A 24,469-nucleotide genomic window follows, 5' to 3' on the forward strand; every position below is an offset into this window, starting at 1 on the left:
CAGGAATGGGCGGAAGCATACAGCCAAGACGAGACCCTGGAAGCAATCAACGGGTATGTGACTCATGGATGGTCAGACAAGAGACAGCTAGACAGCCAGATGAGGAAACATTGGGAGGTGAGAGAAGAACTGTTGATAGGAGAGAATCCCACGTTCTTGCTGAGGGGAGACAAAGTCATTCCTCCCCAGAAGTTGGTGGAACACTTGTTGGCCATTCTGCATGAAGGACATCAAGGAATCACGAAGACCAAGGCGTTGGCCAAACAGGCTTACTGGTGGCCTGCGATTGATGCCCAGGTGGAAAAATATCTGAGGATGTGTGAATCATGCTCCAGGGCAGACAAATCTCAATCCTTGATAAGACCGCCGTTGGCAAAATTTCCATTGGCAAAATGGTATCCATTGACATTATAGGACCAATCCTCAACATTGAAGGGGTACCAAAATACGATATTGTGACGGTAGACAGGTACTCAAAGTGGCCGGAGGTGGAGGTCGCAGAAACAGTGGACACGGACGCAGTGTTGGCATTTCTGAATGCGATATTTGTGAAGGAAGGAAGGAATTCCCAAAGTGATAACTTGCGATAATGGACCGCAATTTGTGTCAGCCAAATGGGAGGCGTTCATGGCCCGGAATGGGATAGAAGTAAAACACACACCCATTTACCACCCGGCAGGAAACGGGTTGGCCGAACGGTTTAACAGAGTGATTATGGGAACCATCCAAGCAGCAATCAGTGCAGGTCAAGATTGGGAGAAAGAACTACCCAAAAAGCTATGGGCATACTGCATCACTCCGGGAAGCACAGGATACAGTCCTTTCAAAGTGTTGAAAGGAAGAGAACTGTTCACCAAGGACAATTTAGCTTGGAAACATTTGGTCGTACAAAGCAAATGGTCCCCAGCAGTCATGAAGAGAACCCTGGAGAGAGCACAAGAAGTGTACACAGAACATTTCAACTAAAGGTGCAACGTGCAAGGTGTGATTTTGGAGAAAGGAGACTGGGTGAGGGTGAAAATGGCGACGTTGAAAAAGAAAGGAGAAAGTAAGTTCACGCCGCCCCTCAAAGTCATTGAACCATACACTCGATCAGCCCTGTTGAGCGATGGCAAAGTATGGTCACAAGATAGGATGGCCAAGTGCAACAAGATCTTACAATGGGACACAGCAACGGAAGGAGGACTGCACCTGGCAGAAGAGGCGCAAGGGACAGGACAGGAAATGGAAGAAGAGCATAGAGAGGAAGGTGACAATGGCAACACCTGGGAAGGAGAAGACAATAGTACTGGAGAAGCGACCACTTTGAAGGAAAATGGGAAGGAAAAGGACAAGAGCAAAGGTGCATCGGAGCAAGGATGTTACAGTGAGAGAATAGGGATAAACACCACACCCAGAGTAAGCGGAGGAGCAGGCGAGAAGGAAGCTGTGAGAACGAGAGCTGGCAGAGTTGTAAGAGTTCCGAGAAAGTTTGAAGATTTTACAATGAGCATCAAGTAAGACTGGGACGTTGAACTGTTCACATAATGTTGTGGGTGCTTAAGGGGGGAGATATGTGGTGACGGTCTAGTTCCTCCCGTAGGGCGGAGACCAGAACCGGAAGGGCGGCCATTTTAGATAGCGGCCGAGCCCGATGTAATGAGAGCATTGCCCCAGCGCTCTGAGTGAATAAAGAGCTTAAATCTTTACACCAGGCTCTAGAGTAATTATTTATTAGCTAAGGGGCCACTTCCACATATACACCTACTTGAACGTTCAAGACACCTTATTTTATTGTATTATGATATTTGTTGCATGCTAACATACAACATATTTTCAAACTCTGATCGTGCACCAACTTTTTACAGCCCGAGCTCAGGTCTTGCAATTAATTTGTAGGGTCGCCTACCTTTACATTGTATGAGGCAAGTTAGGACATCGGTAGACATTGCCAGCGCTTGATGACTTGATACAGTTTTCTACTCCTTCCTCTATTTCCTGACTCACACAGTAGTGCCTCCTCTGCATTGGATGGAAGCGGAAGTTGGGGGCAGGCTGCAGGTGAACCCACTGGGGAGTAGAGAAAGTTCTTCTTCGTCGAAAGTTTACAGATTCTGTGAGACTACTAGAGGGGGAAAGAAGAGACATTTGCTCCATTTTGTTGGTATTTTGGCTCGGGGGAAGAGGCGAGGAGTGCGATGGGTTTGATTTTGCCACCTCTCCTCGCACTTTTGTAATAAAACGCAGCGATTTAAGGCGGGAACCTGCCACTCCTTAATATGCAGCGCTAAAATATAGTGCTTTGTTTGGGAGAAGTGGTGAATGCTGGAGTCTGCTCCTCTGAGCTTTAATTATTTTGTCTCTTGAAAATGTCAGAATGGAACTACATGTAAGCTAGATTGCAGGGGTATGCTCACATCTTAACAACAACCATGGGGCAGACTCAGTTGAATTTAGTGCTTAATTATTTCTAGGGTGCATGTGAAAGCCTTTCCTAATGAGTGTCTGACTTCGTTTTGAAAGAGGCGGCAGTAGGATTTTGTGTCCTACAGCCTGGTCATGTAATATAACTCCTTGAAGCTTCAGTGCCCGATCTCCACCAAAGTTTGATCCCGATGGCATTACTGATACTTTATTATCTTCTATCAGGAGTACCAATAGCGATGCTACAGAAATTTGTTTTAACATCGGCAGACCTTAACACAGTTAAAGGACTGTTATTGCGTGTCTTCGACAGCAGAACTAGACACTATTGAAGCAGGCCATGTATTCCCCAACTCTGTCAATCCCTCAACCGTTCATATTAAATTACTTTTTGTTTAATAATGAATAGCTACACCTTTTCTCTCCTTCACTATCAGCTTTTCTTCCTCTTCTTTCCTTCTCTCCACTCGTGCTCTTCCCTATGTCCGAGTTTCCCTTTTCTCTTGGTTCTCCTCTTGCTAACCGCTTTTTGTTTTTCAGCTTCACGTCTTTACGTCACTCTCTCCTTTCATGCCTTCTCTTCTAGGACTGCTCTTCTACCTTTGGGTCTCGCTCTTGTCTACTCCTCTTTCACTCTCTACATGTTCCACTCCAATCTTGTACTCCTTATCTGAAGTTACACCAGTTCACTTCAAATTCTTTGTCTTCCTTTGCATTCCGCTATCTCCTCCTTCATCACTCTCCCTTTTATGATTTTCCTTCTTGCACATCTCTTGTGAACTGTTCACATAATGTTGTGGGTGCTTAAGGGGGGGTATGTGGTGACGGTCTAGTTCCTCCCGTAGGGCGGAGACCGGAACCGGAAGGGCGGCCATTTTAGATAGCGGCCGAGCCCGATGTAATGAGAGCATTGCCCCGGCGCTCCGAGTGAATAAAGAGCTTAAATCTTTACACCAGGCTCTAGAGTAATTATTTATAAGCTAAGGGGCGACTTCCACATATACACCTACTTGAACATTCAAGACACCTTATTTTATTGTATTATGATCTTTGTTGCATGCTAACATACAACATATTTTCAAACTCTGATCGTGCACCAACTTTTTACAGCCCGAGCTCAGGTCTTGCAATTAATTTGTAGGGTCGCCTACCTTTACATTGTATGAGGCAAGTTAGGACATCGGTAGACATTGCCAGTGCTTGATGACTTGATACAGTTTTCTACTCCTTCCTCTATTTCCTGACTCACACAGTAGTACCTCCTCTGCATTGAACGGAAGCGGAAGCTAGGGGGCAGGCTGCAGGGGAACCCACTGGGGAGTAGAGAAAGTTCTTCTTCATCGAAAGTTTACAGATTCTGTGAGTCTACTAGAGGGGGAATGAAGAGAAATTTGCTCCATTTTGTTGGTATTTTGGCTCGGGGGAAGAGGCGAGGAGAGCGATGGGTTTGATTTTGCCACCTCTCCCGGCACTTTTGTAAGAAAACGCAGCGATTTAAGACGGGAACCTGACACTCCTTAATATGCGGCACTAAAATATAGTGCTTTGTTTGGGAGAAGTGGTGAATGCTGGAGTCTGCTCCTCTGAGCCTTAATTATTTTGTCTCTTGAAAATGTCAGAATGGAACTACATGTAAGCTAGATTGCAGGGGTATGCTCACATCTTAACAACAACCATGGGGCAGACTCAGTTGAATTTAGTGCTTAATTATTTCTAGGGTGCATGTGAAAGCCTTTCCTAATGAGTGTCTGACTTCGTTTTGAAAGAGGTGGCAGTAGGATTTTGTGTCCTACAGCCTGGTCATGTAATATAACTCCTTGAAGCTTCAGTGCCCGATCTACACCAAAGTTTGATCCCGATGGCATTACTGATACTTTATTATCTTCTATCAGGAGTACCAATTGTGATGCTAAAGAAATTTGTTTTAATATCAGCAGACCTTAACACAGTTAAAGAACTGTTATTGCGTGTCTTCGACAGCAGAACTAGACACTATTGAAGCAGGCCATGTATTCCCCAACTCTGTCAATCCCTCAACCGTTCATATTAAATTACTTTTTGTTTAATAATGAATAGCTGCACCTTTTCTCTCCTGCACTATCAGCTTTTCTTCCTCTTCTTTCCTTCTCTCCACTCCTGCTCTTCCGTATGTCCGAGTTTCCCTTTTCTCTTGGTTCTCCTCTTGCTAACCGCTTTTTGTTTTTCAGCTTCACGTCTTTACGTCACTCTCTCCTTTCATACCTTCTCTTCTAGGACTGCTCTTCTACCGTTGCGTCTCGCTCTTGTCTTCTCCTCTTTCACTCTCTACATGTTCCACTCCAATCTTGTACTCCTTATCTGAAGTTACCCCAGTTCACTTCAAATTCTTTGTCTTCCTTTGCATTCCGCTATCTCCTCCTTCATCACTCTCCCTTTTATGATTTTCCTTCTTGCACATCTCTTTCATGACTTCCACCTGCTTGCTTCCTTCCTTTTCCCACTCTTCCTCCCTACCCCACACCTCAGAAAGTGTTTACACGTTGCAATCCAGACCTGATACATTAGTACAATGATTGTTCATGCACTGTGCAGTTAACTGCTACATTCCGTGCAGTACTGCTGTCACCTGAACAGCTTGTTCAGGACTCATCTGCAGAGCCCAATTTTTACTTGGACTCTTGGCAAACAGGCACCATGCAATCTTCTCTATACAGTGCACATAGGAACTGAAAGGTGCCCCAAATTGCCCCACTCTCCAGCCCTCAATTCCGAACTGCTAGATACCGCCACTACTACTCAGCACTCCCCTCTTCCTAACCCCTTTTCCATCCTATAAAGTAACGGGTGGCATTATGAAATGCTCTTAACGGCCTAACGCCAGAATCCCATTAGCAAAAATCAAACAACGGTTACACGTCATAGAAGCCAATTTTGTTCTTTACAGCCAATGGCCATCTCGGAATTGTACGCGAGCACTATGAGTGGCTGAAATGTAGACAATGCTCCAATCTTAGAGTAGCTTGCACATTACGGTATCCTCGCATCCTTTTAGAAAAGAAGTATGTGTTGAGCCTTGCGATTGGCTGTTCGTAACCCGGAAGTACTGCAAGAAAAAATGTTGTCTGGGTGAAAAAAAATTAACAACGACGCAGGAAGTGACTTTAAATCGCATGCAACAGGAATGTGCTGGAGGATGGCTGATTTGAGTCTATGTATGGTAGGAGTTTTTAATATTTCTTAGTCATATTTTGGGATTGGGGATGATTTATAAAGCCCTCAAATTATTTTAGCACCCATTTTTCATTTTAAGAGATATTTTACTTGTTTGGCTTAGCGGCACGCATTAACAACGTACAGCGTTATGAGAACGTCTTTAGATAGGGTGACTTGTTTATCTGATATATTGTTATTTGGCAATTAAGGTTAATTTAATTTTAAAGCAACTCCCCCCTCCACCCCTCCGGCCAGGGCAGTTATGAAGTTGTTTAATCTTATTCTAAATATTTGTTTATTTTACCATAGATCATCGCTGAGACTGGGGATAGATGTAACCTAAAGTACCCCATTCTACGATTTAGCCAGACTAATAAACATATTGTTAGGCCACATTACCTTCACAGAAGTTGCTGCCGTAATGCAAACCCGAGCTAGATATCCGTGCTCGTGTACTATTGCGTTTGTAAAATATGATGTAGGCGGGCTAGCAAGTCTTGATGCGATATTTTTCCTTATGCTATGGAGATGCTAGACTTTTGCTCTCTTGTTAGTGCCTGCCTGAGGATTGTGAACATTAAAATAGGATTTGGTTGTTGGACTAAAACACTACTGGAATGGCCCAATAATGGGTTCATGGTTTCTTAGCAGAACGTAGAAAGGGGTTTATTTCCACATGGCATTCTTCTTTGGTTTCATCGTTACTTCTTTAAATGTAACAAAGGACAAATGCTGTAAATAATGAGTTGCTCTTTTCTACGAGTTAAACAGGGGTTTGACACCCCATGGCAAAAAGGAAGATCATCCTGGAGTCATTCTGGACTCATCTGATGATTACAGTCAGGCTATTCCTGCAATTATCTGGGGAAGTCATCCCAAGCCATCCTGAAGTATGCCTGAATGACAAAAAATGTAAATGTGATGACGAACCTAGACTCATCACAAAAACTACAGTAGGATGGTGTTCTGATGATTTCTACTGGCAGGGAGTGATTACCTTTTACAACTCCACGAATACTAATTGACAACTTCAGGATGAGGGAGAATTACTCCAGGATGGGTTCTAGCTAATTTAAGGATGACTATCAATTATTCTAGGATGATCCTATAACCGCTCCAGGATGGAAGTGTATTACTCTGGAATGATCCCATGACAATTTCTGGATGAGTGTGGATTATTCCTGGATGATCCTATGACAGCTTCCGGATGGCTATTGATTACATCAGACTGGCCCCATTATATTTTCAGAATGAGTGTTGATTACTCTAGGATGTCGTGGTGAAAGGGAGGCATGTTTTTGTCCTTGACCTTGTCCTTGACCTTGTCCTTGACCTCAAGAATTACCGCCCCATCTCGCTTCTCCCGTTTCCAGCCAAAGTCATCGAGAAGACCGTCAACAAGCAGATGGCCGCCTTCCTCGAGACGAACGGATCCCTCGACCCCTCACAGTCCGGCTTCCGAGCCAAACACAGCACCGAGACCGCCCTCATCGCCGCCACCGATGACATCCGAGCCCTGATGGACAATGGAGAAACAGCGGCCCTCATCCTCCTAGACCTCTCCGCGGCATTCGACACGGTCTGCCACCGCACCCTAACACGGCGCCTCAGCAACATCGGTATCCAGGACAAGGCGCTGGAATGGATCATCTCCTTCCTCGACGGAAGAACACAGCGAGTCCGCCTACCACCGTACAAGTCAGAGGCCTCTGAAGTCATCTGCGGCGTCCCCCAAGGATCATCACTGAGCCCCACCCTCTTCAACGTCTACATGAGCCCCCTCGCGGCCATCGTACGCAAACACCACCTCAGCATCATCTCCTACGCCGACGACACCCAGCTGATCCTCTCCCTGACCAACAACCCCGCCACCGCCAGAGCCAACCTGCACGAAGGGATGAAAGAGGTAGCCGAGTGGATGACGACCAGCCGCCTGAAACTGAACTCGGACAAGACGGAGGTCCTCATCCTGGGCTCTTCACCCTCCGCCTGGGACGACTCCTGGTGGCCTCCCGCCCTGGGCACCGCACCCAAACCGACAGACCATGCACGAAACCTGGGCTTCATCCTGGACTCCTCCCTCTCCATGACCAGGCAAGTCAACAGCGTCTCCTCGGCGTGCTTCAACATCCTACGCATGCTACGGAAGATCTTCTGGTGGATCCCCTCAGAGACCAGGAAGACCGTCACCCAGGCCCTCGTCACCAGCCGACTGGACTACGGCAACGCCCTCTACGCCGGGACCACCGCCAAGCTCCAGAAGAGACTCCAGCGGATCCAAAACGCCTCAGCCAGACTCATCCTCGACATCCCACGATCCAGCCACATCTCCGGACATCTGAGAGACCTTCACTGGCTCCCCATCAACAAGAGAATAACCTTCCGCCTCCTCACCCACGCACACAAAGCCCTACACGACCAAGGCCCGAGCTACCTCAACAGCCGAGTCAACTTCTACGCTCCCAAACGCCACCTCCGATCAGCCAACCACGCCCTCGCCGCCGTCCCCCGCATCCGAAGAGCGACTACAGGAGGAAGGTCCTTCTCCTACCTGGCCGCCAAGACCTGGAACTCCCTCCCGTCCGACCTGCGCCTGACCCAAGACCACCTCTCCTTCAGGAAGAAGCTGAAGACCTGGCTGTTCGAGCAGTAGCGGCACCCCCCCTCCCCAGCGCCTTGAGACCCTACGGGTATGTAGCGCGCTTTATAAGTGTCACTGATTGATTGATTGATTGATTGATTGATATTTGGATTTAAGCGGGGACTCCAAGACAAGTTCATTTTCACGGTCTGATGCGTCATTTTTAGTTGTGGATTTTTGATGAAGGACACTAGCCATCCCTGCTAAAAGGGCTAGGTTTTCAAGTTTCTGCAAATTCATCCGCAAACTTGCATCACCAGGCTGAGAAGTTGTGCTTTCAGCATGAGCTTTGTTACCAACTCTTATATAATCCAGTCCACTCTGCTTGGCTTTTTTGTCCTTGCATCTTTTCTCAGCAATTTCTTCCTCTTGTAGTTCGCGTAACACCCTCTTAAGTCTACCAGCGCTTCCCCGATTGCCACAGTCCATTAACATCTGCTTTCTCTCCAGTGCCCTTTGAAGTAACACCTGTTTTAGACCCTCTGTTGTGCCAGAATAGCTTGCAATTATCTCTTGAAAAATATCCTGAATCATTAGAGACTGTTTCTTCAATAAAAAAAGCAAGAGAAAAAAATATATATTTACATATAAACTTCAAAACAGAAAAGAACACATTGACCACTTGCAATATATCTTCACGCTCTAGCCATAATATATAAATAAAGAGGTATTGATAATAAAGGACAAATGTACAATCTATCCATAACCAAGTAAGTTTTCCTTAATAGACAGTACACATTGTAAGCCTGAACTTGAACCTCCTGAAAAAAAGTTGCCTAAATAAAATAGTTTATCCAAAAATGGCTGCCTTATAGTAGTGCCACAAGCTAAACATTTCAGTCGTTTTCATACGTGTTACATTTGTCTCTGGAGAGCAATCCAAGGCATATGTGGGGACATGCATGTTCATTTTTACTGTCCATTATTGGATTCATTAATCACAAATGTAGGTTTTTACTGAAACAGGTTGGTAATTTGTACCGTTATCCTGTAGTTGCAAACTTATTATAAAGGTTTACTTATTGTGCTTACCAGATGATTGAACAGAATCATAGCTTTAAAATCTCTCTCTTCGGTGATTGGCCGACCAGCTTCATCTACATTTTCGACCAGCCATTTACAAAGAACTTCCCCGGGATTGTCCAAAAGCAGGAAGTCACCATCTTTTCGAACACACACAGAATGATCGCAAGTGAAAAACAGGACGTTGAATGAAGCCATGATTATGTCCTGCTAGATATAAAAATCAGGAATTAGTTTGTGTGTGGTTTAAGTTTCAGAGGTAAAATACAAAAGCATATCAAACTGATTAACAGATTTAATTGGAGAAAAGCACCCCAAAAAGTACACTGACCTGGTGCAATTTCTATCTAATATGCCTAGATTTTGGACTACAAAGAAGTGTTTGGGCATGCACTGAAGGCCATTGAGGAAATTACCTAATAATCAACTTTATTTTTGGCGTGCCAGAGTGTATACTTAGGTCTTGCTGCTCAGGACAAATAGTAATAGCAAAGTAGAGGCATTATGAGAGAAATAGAAGAACTATCAATAAGTGAACTTTCACACTGGGGTTTGTGACGGGAAATCAAGTTACCTATCCCCACAGATGCATAGAGAGTCAGATGTCTGCTACCCTCTGCCCACTGGCACCCCCAACATGAAAGGACAAGCGTTAAAAATGCGATAGGTTTCACCTTTTATTAAGCTAAAGATATTAGCTTTGCTAGTAGTATTGTACGTTAATTGTGCAATATGTAATGGCTTTATAAATGAAAAGGCATTACAATGGCAAATACATAAAGCAAAAGCATTGGCATAGCCAATAGGTCTCCCCTCTGGGACCTTATAAGTGTTTTGCCAGAGGTGTTTGGAAGTTTGGTAAGAGATGCAATTTAACATGAAGGGATCCCATACCGAGAGAGAGAGAGAGAGAGAGAGAGAGAGAGAGAGAAGGAGAGAGAGAGAAGGAGAGAGAGAGAGGGAGAGAGGGAGAGGGAGAGAGAGAGAGAAGGAGAGAGAGAAGGAGAAGGAGAGAGAGAAGGAGAAGGAGAAGGAGAAGGAGAAGGAGAAGGAGGAGGAGAGAGAGAAGGGATAGGAGGAGAGAGAGAAGGAGAATAAGAAGGAGGAGAGAGAGAGAGGGAGAAGGAGGAGAGAGAGTAGGAGGAGAGAGAGAAGGAGAGAGAGAAGGAGAAGGAGAAGGAGGAGGAGAGAGAGAAGGAGAAGGAGAAGGAGAGAGAGAGAGAGAGAAGGAGAAGGAGGAGAGAGAGGAGAAGGAGGAGAGAGAGAAGGAGGAGAGAGAGAAGGAGAAGGAGAAGGAGGAGAGAGAGAAGGAGAAGGAGGAGAGAGAGAAGGAGGAGAAGGAGGGAGAAGGAGAAGGAGGAGAGAGAGAAGGAGAAGGAGAAGGAGGAGAGAGAGAAGGAGAAGGAGAGAGAGAGAGAAGGAGAAGGAGGAGAGAGAGAAGGAGAAGGAGAAGGAGGAGAGAGAGAAGGAGAAGGAGAAGTAGAAGGAGAAGGAGGAGAGAGAGAGAGAGAGAGAGAGAGAGAGAGAGAGAGAGAGAGAGAGAGAGAGAGAGAGAGAGAGAGAGAGAGAGAGAGAGAGAGAGAGAAATATTAATGTGATTTATCTCAGGGCTTGATCCCTCTGCCTCAGTACTTTTGCAGTAGGTCAGGTTGTAACTGGATAATATATGGCTGGGATCGATAGTGGCAGATGTAACAAGACCTGCTTCATTTTTACAGAGATCTTAGCGGTCAAGGTAAATTAGCGCAAACAGGGAATACGTAATAGGCCCGGTCTCAATAATATATACAAACGAGTTCAATTCAATTCAAAAGAGCTTTATTTCGATATACGCTGTAATATCATAAAAGCATACATTTATTAAAAAACATAAATGACTAAAAACAAATACAAGTCACAAAATGCCAATGCGTTTCCATTTTAGTAGGAACAAACATTTTAGAAAAGAGAGGGGTATTATCAGATAGTGGCTAATGCATTTTTATAAAAACAACATTGAGTTTAAAAAATAACCTGGTCTTTAAAATATTCTACATTTAAAACATTTCGAAAATTCATATATACATTTCATGTATTACATCGAGTTCCTAAACTTTACCAAAAGTTTCAAAAATGTAGCTAGAGTGTGGACCACTTCCATAGTTTCCAGCCGTTGTAGTCTAAGAAAAGCATTTTTACAAGACCGGAAGCCCCACTCTTTGAGAATTGGTTTAAGTAGGATCTTTCTTGGAACCTGATAAAACTTACAGAATAAAATACAATGCAAATTAGATTGAGGGGCGAGATCATCACAGGGGCAGGGCGACATTTCTCTCGACCAGTCATTACTGACTGGGAAAGTAATTAAACGATAAAAAGAACCCAATCTAAACCTTGCAAGAAGCATTCTGGTATAGCAGTTAGTGTCACTAGCAAGGTACAATTGCAGGCCCTGTTCCCATTGTAATTTGTTGGTAGGCTAACACTGATTTTTTAAGTTTTTCAGTGGACCATCTTTTATTCGCTAGGTGGTCCATAGCCAATTTACGTAACGCTTTCCTTGGCATAGTTTCCATACTGGATGAATTCTTAAAAAACTCAGGGTGGCCTATCTCGGTTAACATGTTTTCCACAAAAGACAGCCATTTAATTTGCTTCACACCATCAAGGTGTAGGCAATCAGATATTATATTACGATTAAAAACTGTCTCTGAGGTTAGCCACAACTTATGCCATAACAAGATGGGCTCAGTCATTATTATATCGGAGATATAGGGGAGGCCCAGTTCTATGTGTATAAAGTAACTAGCTGTTGATTTGGGGACTCCCAGGAGGTATCTGAGAAAGCAGTTTTCAGTTTGTTGAATTAAAATTGAGGTATCAATTCCCCAGATACCAAAACCATAGGTGGCCGTTGTTACACATTTCGCCTTATAGATTACAATCAACTCCTTAACGGGTCTGCCCCCAATTTTAGCCGCAAAATTCTGCAAGGCTCCAATCGCCCTAGAAAACGCTAACCTTCTGGCTTTGATTGCTGTATGCCAGGAACACTTCCTGTAAAAGGAGATCCCAAGATAGGGAAATTGATCTATAGTCTCCATCTTTCTACCCTCTATAAAAATGGGACAAGGTGTTTTCTTTGTTCCTTGTCGACAAGACATGGAGAAGGTTTTTGATATATTAACCTTAAGTCCCTTTTCCCTCATAAAAAGTGTAAACTTTGAGACAGCCCTTTGTAGGCCCAGCCTGGTTTGGGACATAATTGCGGCGTCATCCGCATACAAGAGGATGGGGACGGGATGACCCTGGGCTAAGGGGTAATCATTTTGGAAGCTCTTAAGGTGGTCTCCAATCGCGTTTATATAGAGGGAGAAGAGTAGGGGGGCTAAAATGCACCCCTGTCTCACCCCCTCTTGATGGAAAATCTTGACGAACACTGCCCTCGTTGACCAAAGCGCACCCTTGCCCCTGCATCCCTGTATATTTCCTTGATGAAATTTAGGATTGAAAGATCCAAACCCAGGTCTTCTAGTGTGGACCATAATTGATTGTGATCAACACAATCAAAAGCTGAACTCAAATCAATAAAAGTAATAATAAGGTTCCCTTTCTTGGCTTCGGTGTATTTCGAAATTAAAAAATATAAATTTAGACTCTGCTCAACCGTTCCCATGCCAGGGCGAAATCCGTACTGAAAAAAATCGATAGAATCCATTGTTGCATACGCTTTAAGATGATATGGCCAGCTACCTTCATTAAGGCATCGAGGAGGGAGATTGGACGATAACAAGATGGATCATGTCTGTCCCCCTTTTTATATATAGGGACTACTATCACTTCTGACCACGTTGTTATAAGTCCATGGGTGTTAGCACAATTCATCACAATAGTTAGTAATGGGGCCCAGAGATCGATTTCAGCTTTCAAAACGTCAATTGGTATTGCATCCGGGCCCGGTGCCTTGCCTGATGGACTTTCTCTTATGGCCAGAGTAACCTCCTCACAAGTGAAAACAATATGCAAGACGGGATCCGATGTTATTAAAAGATGAAGTAAGACCCGGTAGAGATAAATGAGAGGGGACAGATTTTGAAAATGGGCCACCCAGGTATCCCCATCTATTGCTATATCAATCAACTCGGGTTTTTTTCCCTGAACAAAGGGGGCATTTACGGCCTTCCAAAATGCAGTTGGATCTCTGTTTTTGGAAGAAAAAATTAAAGCTTGCCAAGCCTCGTGTTTCAAGGTTTTCTCTCTACTCTTAATCGCACCTCGATACTGGTGTCTGGCCAGGCGGATCTCACCTGGGGATCTAGGCGTGGCATGTAATGCCTTTTTTAGGGATTTTAGTGCAGATGTGCAATTCTTATCAAACCACCCTTTGGGGATTTATAAGGTCCTGATTTGAACTGGCGGGAGAGTAGGAGTTTTAACGACTCTTGTATCTTTGAGAAAGAATCCAAAATTTTTAAGGGATCTTCTAAGGAAGATAGACAAATGTCGATCTCTACCTTTCTTGCGGAAAGTAAATTGTCGAGGAACGCCGCAGGATCAACCTTATCCCATTTGAGGGTGTAACTGTTGGTGCGCCCAACGGAAGTAGGTTGTTGATAGATAATAAAATGTTCCCTTTGTGCCTGCTTAGGTGAGGACTTATTAATATTAAATGCTATTGGATAATGGTCGCCATAAATATCATCCAACGTTTTCCATGATGAGAGTAAATAAGCATGTGTTTTAGAAAAAAGCGTGAAATCTATCACGGTGTTAGAACCTCTCCCATGAAAAGTTGGGTGAGAAGGCATGGGTGGTGAGCATAAATCATTTATGTAAGACAAGTTAACATAAAAGAAAAAATTATTTAAGATATCCCCTATTTTGGAATGGATAAAATGGTTCGGAGTATCATCCAAAGGGGATCCAAGTCCACAGATTCCCTTCGGGCCATACTGGCAAATATTACAGTTAAAATCACCCAACCAGGCGAGGACACACTCCCTGCCTAGAGATTCTTTTAGTGTCACAATTGTGTGACTTAATTCATTTAAAATTTGTTTCAAATTTTCTAAGGCCACATTGTTATAACAATTCACTAAGATAAGGTTAAGTGAGCTACCCCATCCAAACACAACAACCTGGTAAAATTCCATATGTATATATTTCAACACAATGAGTCCACTAGAGACACTAACATAGACGCATAAACCACTCCTGTTTCTTCCCTGATTACTAACTAGAGCTGGTGAATGAAAGTTCTGATACCCAAGGAGGTGGACAGGATTTAATACCCATGTTTCCTGGAAGCATAGGATGGTGTAACTATTCACTAAGTCCAACCATGATTGAGAACCAATTTTAGTTGCAAGACCTGCCACATTCAAATTAAAGACCAAGTTGGGGGAGTAAACAGGTATGTGTGTGGGATACGTAGACACAGCCCCTTTTTTCTCCCCATAGATGGTAGGACATGATCCAGGGGATAATACAGTATCATGCTTCCCGTCATTCCCCCCCAAGTTAGCTTCCAGTTGGTTAACAGACGGGGTAGAAAATTTTCCAGGAAAAGGCTCACTAGAAGTAATCGAGCTAGCAGAACTATTGTGTGGAAAGTTACACCCTGCAAAGCAATCATTTTTCTCTTCATAGTGGGATGAATTTAACATTGTCTTTCGCATTTTAGTGGAATTCGAGAGCTCAGGGCCAACCCCTAAGCTCACATTCAGATCTAATTGTGAAAGACAGCGATCCGCCGTCGTAACTTGTAGGGGCTCAGGTGGTCTACTAATGGGAATAGGAGTGACAAAAAAATAATTCATTTGATGTTTTACAATTGGTCAAGTACTCATGAGTGCTTCCTACTTGGAAAGCAGATGACATGAGTCATTCATTTTCATCTAAACCAGAGAGGGGATCAAATAGGTTATGTAATGGAATATTCCAATACTCATTTGGATTTGTAGGGTGATAACTGTTTCCAGGAGGAAGGAAGAACCTGTTTGGGCGTTGGGGTGGGAAAAAAGGGGGAAAACTGTTTGTTTGCTTTCTTAAAACAGTTGGGTGAGAGTTGCGATAGGGAAATTGCAGAGAATCACAACGGCCTAGTGTTGGTAGATAATTGTGAGGCGTCATCAGAGCTTCAGGATAAAAATAGCTCAGATTACGAGATGATACTCTTCCCTCACTTCCCCCTGGAAACCAATCACTGATGTACGTTATAACTCTGTGATCCCTAAAGTTAACTATCACCACATCCCCTTCAATATCTTTGGGTCGAGGACCCACCCAGTTACACCATCTTACTGATATTATATCTCCATTTAAGTGTGGTGGGAGGGGTCTGTTGTTTCGTAGCCAATGAATGACTTTGTTTTTAAGACTAGTATAGGATTCTGTGATTCCGTCTGGCACAATCGGAACTCCAGTCAGAATAATGACGTAGTTAGATGCTTCTGGAGGTAATTCTACGCCATTTCTGCTATTTGATTTAACTACATTCGTTTTGGGTGCCTTGGTTAAAGGAAGATATCTAGTAGCAGGGAATTTCGGGGGACCTAATTTAGCCTTTTCTTTATGTAAATCTCGCGGAGCCACCAATCTAGAAAGATTAGTGTGAGTGGTCGTTGGTTTGGGTACGGGGTTTTCCACCTGGGGGCTAATTGTTTTCTGTAATGAATGTTTAATTATTGGCCCATTAATGTGAGAATTGGTTTGTTTTGGGGCTTCTTTAAATTAGAAGCTGCCAATATACAATCCATTTTTTCCCCCAGCCTTTTGACTCTCTCTGTAAGTGGCAATAAAAGAGATTTTAAAAGGCATTCCATATCCTTAATTATCCCTTTTAGAGACAAGGCTTCTGAAAGCGAACTAGTTGTTGCTGTGAGCCCTGTTGGAGCGTCCTTCGCTAATTCCTTAGCTACCTTTTTCGTTACATCCACAGGTGGTAAAGATATATTTAAGCATTTACCCCCCTTTCTGACCGCTCCTTTCTTCCTTCTTTTTAGGTCTCGCTCGAGACCTATTGCTGTGGAGTCGGCTCTCAAGGGAGACAGACCGGGGCACGTGCAGAGATTGGGTTCTGTGAACGCGCACACAGCCCCTGCTTGGGTCGCATGCAATAAGGGCGCGTGCACACATGCGCACACACAGCCCCCCCTGCACATGCACACAGACACACACACGCGCATGCGCACACATGCACGCACACACACAACACCAATACCCCCCTCCCCCTGTGCTTACCTCGAGTCCTCGGCTCTGCTTGCTGCTCAAGCCCAGCTCGCCCGGCACTCTACTGCCTTCCTCCGCCATCATTCCCGGAAGTAAATCTAGCCCGCCACCGGCTCCTACAGCACCGGAAAAATCTCGAGTCCTCGGCTCTGCTTGCTGCTCAAGCCCAGCTCGCCCGGCACTCTACTGCCTTCCTCCGCCATCCTTCCCGGAAGGAAGTCTCGCCCGCCACCGGCTCCTACAGCACCGGAAAACACTGCACAGGCTGAAAATGAAACTTAGTCTGCGATTGGGTGACCAATGGATGTCACTGGCTGTCGAGCCTTGTGATTGGAGACAGGCCCTCGCCATAGTAGTTTGCGATTGGTTGGTGGAGCTTCTGTTCATTGGCTCGTGCTGTGTTCCGGAGGGCGCACGTGCTGTCACTGCGTTTCCACGGTGCGCGTCCCGCCCCTGCAGTGAGCGTCAACTAGGCTCTCACCGGCCCTCTCAGTGACCGAGGGGGGCCGCGTGGCACGGGAGGCCCGTGAGCGGCCCCGCCGCCGGATTCTAACCTCTGTTCTCGGGTGGTATGAGTCTGGCAGAAATCAGTCACCGGCAGCCACCCGGGCTGTACATACCACCTAACGTCACTTCCTGGTCTTTCTTTCCCATCACCACAGCGCCTCTGCACTGGTGTCTAGGAGGCATAGCGCCCCCCCCCCCCCCGGTGTGAGGGGCTGAACATGCGCCCCGGGCCCTGCAGGATCTCCTGGGGCCCGGTCACCCGCCGGGCGTCGGTTAGTGGGGCGTGCGGGCTGCCAGGCTCATCAGGGCTCCCCTCTACAGAGCCGGGGGTCGGCTGTCCCTCCGTACCCATCAGATTTCTATCGCCGTTAATGATAGCCCAAGATTATTAGGGGCAGCGGAATGTCATTGTGGCCATTTACTTATTTAAGCCTTAAATTGACAAGACGGTGCATTGTGGGAGATGTAGTCCTGGCTCAGTTGCATTCAGTTTCTGTGTTTCAGTGGTTTAAGGACAATTTTTTGACAATTTTATTAATAAACTGCATGATTACTTAAAATCTTTACAGTATAAGATAAAAAAAAAACTTTACGAACGTCCCAACTCCCCCCCTCACATGTCCCATCCACTCATAAAAGTGAAAGTCACTTTAAGTTAAAATACTAACATATTAGTCCTGATTAGCTGTCCAAAACGGAGTTCTTTTAAAAGGAGTGATGTATAGGTTGCACCAGTGTTTCCCAACTGATAAGGGGAGGCACATGAAAGTTCGGTAGAGTCAATTCATGTACCAAGGGCTGTTAACGATAGATGGATTCTTCGTGGATCTTTAAACCAGCCCAGGTTGGATAACTGGGGCCGAAGGCTTCCAGTTACTTTGCAGACAATGCCGTTGAGTGGGAGTCGAGTGCCATTTTTACCTGGTGTATAAATATCCCAACTCTGGCTATCAAACAGGTCGTGGAGACTGAGAGGCACCAGTCCGAAGCCTCTCTGCAAGTTCTATAGTCCATGTTCCGTAAAATCGGAAGCAGCAAGCGATGGCGGTCAGTGGTTTAAGGAAGTTGAGACTGCACAGGATGGCGGGCCTGCGGTGCATAAACGACACCTCATTGTAATGCGCTGCAACAAACTTTTACTGTAGTGCTGCTGATTCTTCTCACTGTATGTAATAGGCTTTGCTCTCCTCCAGTGTGATAGTACTTGATTTAATATACCTGATTTGCTGTGTCACATTCAAGCTGTTGGCATTAGCGTAGCAAGAATGCAATGGGCCCTGGTCCAAGAAAGGAAAATGGCCACTTTGACTGTGGTTGGGGTAGTAATATACAGCATGTATCAGGGTTCAGTGGGCTCCGGGCCCAGGCGCCTATGCACCTGCAGCACCAGTGGTAGCTAAGCCCCTGGCGCTTGGGGACAGTTGGGGTGTCTCTGGGGTGAATGCAGCCTCCTACATCTGGAGAGAGGTTCTGTGAGTAATGACAATACTGAACGCAGTCTCACTCTTTGCCCACTGATGCTATACGTTTTTAGTGCAGACACTAAGTTCTTATCGTACATTATCTGAGTACGATGAGCATGTGTAGCAAACATCTGTGAATCCTTACAGCTTGGCTTACTAACTCCATCTCTCTAGGACGCTTCATTTGCAGTCCTGGGCTTCATTTACCCACGCTGTGACAGAATTAAACATCAAGACATATTGATCACACAACAAAAGGACAATGTTAAAAGACCCGTGGTCGTATCCAAATACTCTGAGGCTTCAAAAGCATATAAAACCTCTATATTGAGACACTGGCCGATCATCAGTCGAGAACAGGATTTCAATGGTATCTTTTGTGAATAACCGTTGTTTGCCTACAAAAGAGGCAACAACCTCAAAGAACTCATCAAAAACCCTAAACCCACGTGTTCAATCATGTACAAAGGTAATCAACCTTGTTTAAATTGTCAAAACTGCAACAACATGATGAAAGGTCCTGTGATCAAACATCCCATGAAGGGCACTGATATCAAATTGAGACTAAATGCCACATGTGACACTGAAAATGTTGTATATATCATTAAATGTCCGTGTGGATTGGTATACACTGGAAAAACCACACGTAAACTGAAATTGAGAATAAATGAACACAAGAGCAATATAAGAACTGTCAACATCAAATCCAATTTGGCTCTACACTTTAAAGACATCAGACACAACATCAGTCAGCTCAGGTTCGCTGCTGTGGAAGTGGTGAATAAGCGTGACGACAGAGACAACAATAACTTTTTATTGCAGCGTGAAAACCACTGGATTAAATACCTTCAATCCATGAAACCGTCTGGTCTTAATGACCGGATGGAATTTCAATGTTATCTGTAGATTAGCTTTGTTCTTATGTACTTTCTTTGTATTATTATTCATATATTTAACTGAAATGTGTCATCTAATTCACCTAATTCAGATTGGGTACATAATTGCGAGTATAGACTCTATACGTATATTTGATACATTACACTTTGTTCTGTGATATCAGGGTTTCCTTTTGTTATGCTCCGTTATTTCTCCAATATGGCCGCCACCTGAAAAGTCCTCTTTCTATACACACTTTTTTACCCTACTCACTTCCGCATATACGGAACACCAGCATTGCACTCAATGGCGAAGGGCGAACTAGCAGGACGCGCGATCTTGCAGCTACCATTCTGTAAGTCCATGCACCGCGTAGCGCGTAACTCTTTAGACTACTTGAGGTCACGTTTCGTAGATGATAGAGTTCTTGTATGATTTGTGCTCAACTGTTTGGCATTTTGTTTGGCAGTTTTGATGCACATACTGTCAATGGCTGAAGAGAATGGCACTATAGATTTGAAAACCAAGAAGTTTTTGACTCCCATCAATACTAGCACACCAAGCATGTATATGCTGCAGAAAGTTCATAAAAGTATAACCCAGCCTCCATTCAGACCCATTGTATCCACACGTGGCAGTATACATGAAAATACTGGTAAACTCATCGATAGGTACCTTCAACCACTGATTCAACAGTCTCATACCTAAGGGACACCACACACTTTCTACAGAAAATAAATGGAATCAGATTTGAGGAAGACGAAACCATCTGGCTATGTTCCATAGACGTTAAATCGCTCTATACAAGCATCCCGCATGATCTTGGCATGGAAGCAATCGAGAATATTCTAATACACTCGGATCTCACTCAAGATGTTCAGATTTTCATCATGCAGCTGATGCATTTCACTCTATATCAGAGCTATTTTGCTTGGGATGATCAATTCTATGCACAACTGTCTGGTACATCTATGGGCAATTGCGCAGCACCTGTCTATGCCAATGCATTCATGATATATTTTGAGGAAAATAACATCTTGAACCAGACTCCTTGGACCACGCATGCCATGATGTTCTTGCGATACATAGACGACATTTTTGTGCTATGGAGAGGAGACCAGGAATCTCTAGAAAAGGCATTAACAGATCTTAATCACATCAATGATCGGATCCAATTCACTTCGGAGATAAACCAACAAACTATCACATTCTTAGATGTGAGAGTATCTAGGATGAATGATCATCTAGAGACCAATCTTTACAGGAAGACAACCGACAAAAACAATATCCTTCACTATAGCTCCTATCATCAGAGATCATTGAAGAATCATCTTCCGTTCTCACAACTCCTCCGTGTCAAACGGATTGTATCTGATACCTCAAAGTATGAGGAACAAGCATCCAATATGCTAGAATGCTTTGAAAAAAGAGGATACCCTAAAACCATTTTGGCCAATGCCAAAAAACGCTGTGACAGAATTAAACATCAAGACATATTGATCACACAACAAAAGGACAATGTTAAAAGACCCGTGGTCGTATCCAAATACTCTGAGGCTTCAAAAGCATATAAAACCTCTATATTGAGACACTGGCCGATCATCAGTCGAGAACAGGATTTCAATGGTATCTTTTGTGAATAACCGTTGTTTGCCTACAAAAGAGGCAACAACCTCAAAGAACTCATCAAAAACCCTAAACCCACGTGTTCAATCATGTACAAAGGTAATCAACCTTGTTTAAATTGTCAAAACTGCAACAACAAGATGAAAGGTCCTGTGATCAAACATCCCATGAAGGGCACTGATATCAAATTGAGACTAAATGCCACATGTGACACTGAAAATGTTGTATATATCATTAAATGTCCGTGTGGATTGGTATACACTGGAAAAACCACACGTAAACTGAAATTGAGAATAAATGAACACAAGAGCAATATAAGAACTGTCAACATCAAATCCAATTTGGCTCTACACTTTAAAGACATCAGACACAACATCAGTCAGCTCAGGTTCGCTGCTGTGGAAGTGGTGAATAAGCGTGACGACAGAGACAACAATAACTTTTTATTGCAGCGTGAAAACCACTGGATTAAATACCTTCAATCCATGAAACCGTCTGGTCTTAATGACCGGATGGAATTTCAATGTTATCTGTAGATTAGCTTTGTTCTTATGTACTTTCTTTGTATTATTATTCATATATTTAACTGAAATGTGTCATCTAATTCACCTAATTCAGATTGGGTACATAATTGCGAGTATAGACTCTATACGTATATTTGATACATTACACTTTGTTCTGTGATATCAGGGTTTCCTTTTGTTATGCTCCGTTATTTCTCCAATATGGCCGCCACCTGAACAGTCCTCTTTCTATACACACTTTTTTACCCTACTCACTTCCGCATATACGGAACACCAGCATTGCACTCAATGGCGAAGGGCGAACTAGCAGGACGCGCGATCTTGCAGCTACCATTCTGTAAGTCCATGCACCGCGTAGCGCGTAACTCTTTAGACTAATTGAGGTCACGTTTCGTAGATGATAGAGTTCTTGTATGATTTGTGCTCAACTGTTTGGCATTTTGTTTCTCACGTCACCGGGCTCACTGTACCTTATAGATATGAGATTGATTTTACTGACCATGTTATTTTGGATAACTTTTCTCTTTATTCTTGGGCAAGCACGTTTTCGAAGTGCTGTTTACATTCACGTAATGTTCAATGTTTTAAGACAAAGCATTTAACGCAATTAAATAATGATGACACGCATTTGTATACAAGATTGTGTCTCGGTGGATCACACTTAGATTATATCATTATTCTTTCAGGATTCCCCTGATGAAGGACCGTTGGTCCGAAATGCATTGGGATATGATGTCATAATGTACATACTGAAATGGATTGACATTTGAACCATTGAAAAGAATCTTCATTAATTTTGATGAAAAATCTCATGTGAATAAAACATGAAGGAATTGGATACATTATTGGTCTTACTTTACTGTGACATTTGAAGTATGATATAGAAACACGTGTTGTTTCAAAGAGGTTGTGCTCAGAGAGTTGGCGCTTACCCTAGGTGCCACCAACCACGTGTAAGCGCCAAGACAACACCCGGTATATGTGCGCTCAAGAAATTAATTTAACTTAACATATTGTACATTTGCAGTGTTGTTGCTCCACCTCGAAAGCTATGTCCAATGCAAGCCCTCTACAGCCTGAGTTGGAAGAGCAAAGTGGGGTGTATTGAGGTACTTCAACGCTGTTTCTAAAATGAAATGTTATCTGACGTAAACAAAGCGTCTGCACTGTAGTGTTAACAGCATATGTAAGGCGCTGTGCTGTTCTTACTCGTTCCTCTTCCACAGTTGCAGCCCACCCTGAAGCATGCCCAAGAAGTTCCAGGGCGAGAACACCAAGTCCGCCGCTGCCCGGGCACGCAAGGCAGATGCTAAAGCAGCAGCGGATGCTAAAAGGCAGCAGGAGCAGGAGGATGCTCTCTGGAAGGATGATGACAAACATGTCTTGAGAAAAGAGCAAAGAAAGGTAAGTGGGTTTAAAGAGGTGAGACACCGGTTTGTTGGCTGATTCATATCAGGCCCCTTGTCTTTGTACCCTGGAGTGTGCACAGTGGGGCTGTTGGTTGGGAGTATCAGTTTTTCCACCCCTTAGGAGTGGTCCTCTTGCTTTTGGAGTTGTTGATGGACCACATTCCTGGGGAGATGCTTGTGGATGATCGACTCGGGTAAGTGTGAATGGATATACTATGGGGATCGGTGTGAGTGGCTAGTGCTCAGACCTAGGTGTAGTTTATTGGTGCAGGCATGAATGCAGCCTTTTTGTGAAGGTTCATGAGGGTAGTCCGCTTTGGGAAGAATGTGCCAGGTTATCCTTTAAAAGCGTTATGCATCTAAACGCCTTGGAGGATGCGTTGGGAAGGCAAGTGTCATCGGTGGTGTGTATTGCCTTCCTAGGCCTGTTGCCCAGAGCAGTGTGCGTTTATGACGCATACAAAGTACCTCAATTGTATTAATGATCAGTAATACAATTACATTCCACTTCTGCTGCTTTTCTGGTCATTGGGTGGAAATAATTGGTGTTAATTATCACCCACCGCAGTGGTACCAATTTAACAGCCTCGGAATGTATATCACCCATTTTGATCCTCATTTACCAAGAGAGGTAATCGTTTCTGCCTTCTTCGTTTTAGATTGTGAAACCCCCTCTCGCGATCTCTTACTAGGAGAGAACTTGGTAGGCTGCAGGAAAAATACATCTACCTTTCTCTTAAAACTTGTGAATTTCCTTGTGGGCTGTTAAGGCCACTTCAGTCGAAAATTTGTTCTCTGCTGTCGAGTCTGAACGGCTGTTGGTGTTATTGCTTTTCAAGTTACTTTACTGTCAGTTGCAGCTAAAAGGGCTGTGAACTGTGCTGTAGTGTGACCTTGAGAATGAACAATGGATTTGTGACCAGTGTCTGCCCAATGGGAGGTTGGTGGCTATGTAATGGGTATATGTAAGACGTTTATGCCACCTATCTTAATCCTTGGGCAAGGATACTGTGCCTCAGTTGGAGGTAGTGGAGCTACAGTGTGGGTTTATGTAAAAGGTTTGTACATCCTGCGGCTAGGTTGCTGCACTTATGTTGGTAGGATGGTGTGAGTATATGCAAGAAATTTGTACCACACATGCACACTCTGCAGCAGTCGCCGTACATAAGGTGTAGGTGGTGGTGTTATGAATGAAACCGTAAAATATTGAATTCTCTCTGTTGTCTGGCTCTTATTTATGCTTTCTAGATTGTGTTTACATCCTCCTATCCTCCTTGTATCACAGCTAATTGGTCCCTCGACATCAAATTGTCATAGACGTGTCCTGGGCCTCCGATATTTATAGCCTAGTGGAGGCCACACCAAAGAATTGTATTTTGTTAAGATTTTGGCAGAACGCTACTTTGTATCAGAATATTATCTGAACATTTTCATTTTTGATGTAGGAGGCTCACTGTTATCTGCCTAGTAGGGATGCTTAACGCACTCATGCGTTCAGAACCCACTCGAATAGCACATGTTTCTTTCCTAGAATTCTCATAACTCTTAATTACTGTCAATTTCAGTTTACGAAATATCATGCGTGGTACGTCTCCC

General features: G+C 44.0%; 2 protein-coding genes across 2 annotated transcripts in view; one reads left to right on the forward strand and one right to left on the reverse strand.

Moving 5' to 3' along the window:
- Positions 1–5,428: 5,428 nt before the first annotated feature.
- The window catches only part of DBR1 (debranching RNA lariats 1), an 80,563-nt gene continuing 61,522 nt past the window's right edge, over positions 5,429–24,469 (forward strand). Inside the window, exon 1 of the mRNA XM_086955483.1 lies at positions 5,429–5,599. The gene's annotated coding sequence lies outside the window, so the exon portion shown is untranslated. The remainder of the gene's footprint in view (positions 5,600–24,469) is intronic.
- On the reverse strand, positions 8,309–9,523 carry LOC147730705 (uncharacterized). Its single transcript, XM_086954106.1, has 2 exons — positions 9,268–9,523; positions 8,309–8,787 (listed from the first exon to the last, which is right to left on the reverse strand). Exons 1-2 carry the CDS (start codon positions 9,455–9,457, stop codon positions 8,309–8,311), a joined length of 669 nt encoding a protein of 222 aa, XP_086810232.1. The 5' UTR covers positions 9,458–9,523.

Source organism: Lissotriton vulgaris, chromosome 2_1 (assembly GCF_964263255.1).
Source record: "Lissotriton vulgaris chromosome 2_1, aLisVul1.2, whole genome shotgun sequence".
In the NCBI taxonomy this organism is placed as follows: domain Eukaryota; kingdom Metazoa; phylum Chordata; class Amphibia; order Caudata; family Salamandridae; genus Lissotriton; species Lissotriton vulgaris.

Excerpts from the sequence above, each read along its gene's own strand:
- LOC147730705 (XM_086954106.1), bottom strand. The coding sequence starts at position 9,457 with ATGGCTTCATTCAACGTCCTGTTTTTCACTTGCGATCATTCTGTGTGT. Across the intron at positions 8,788-9,267 it reads GATTCTGTTCAATCATCTGG|TGAAGAAACAGTCTCTAATG; the intron begins TAAGCACAATAA and ends TGCTTTTTTTAT.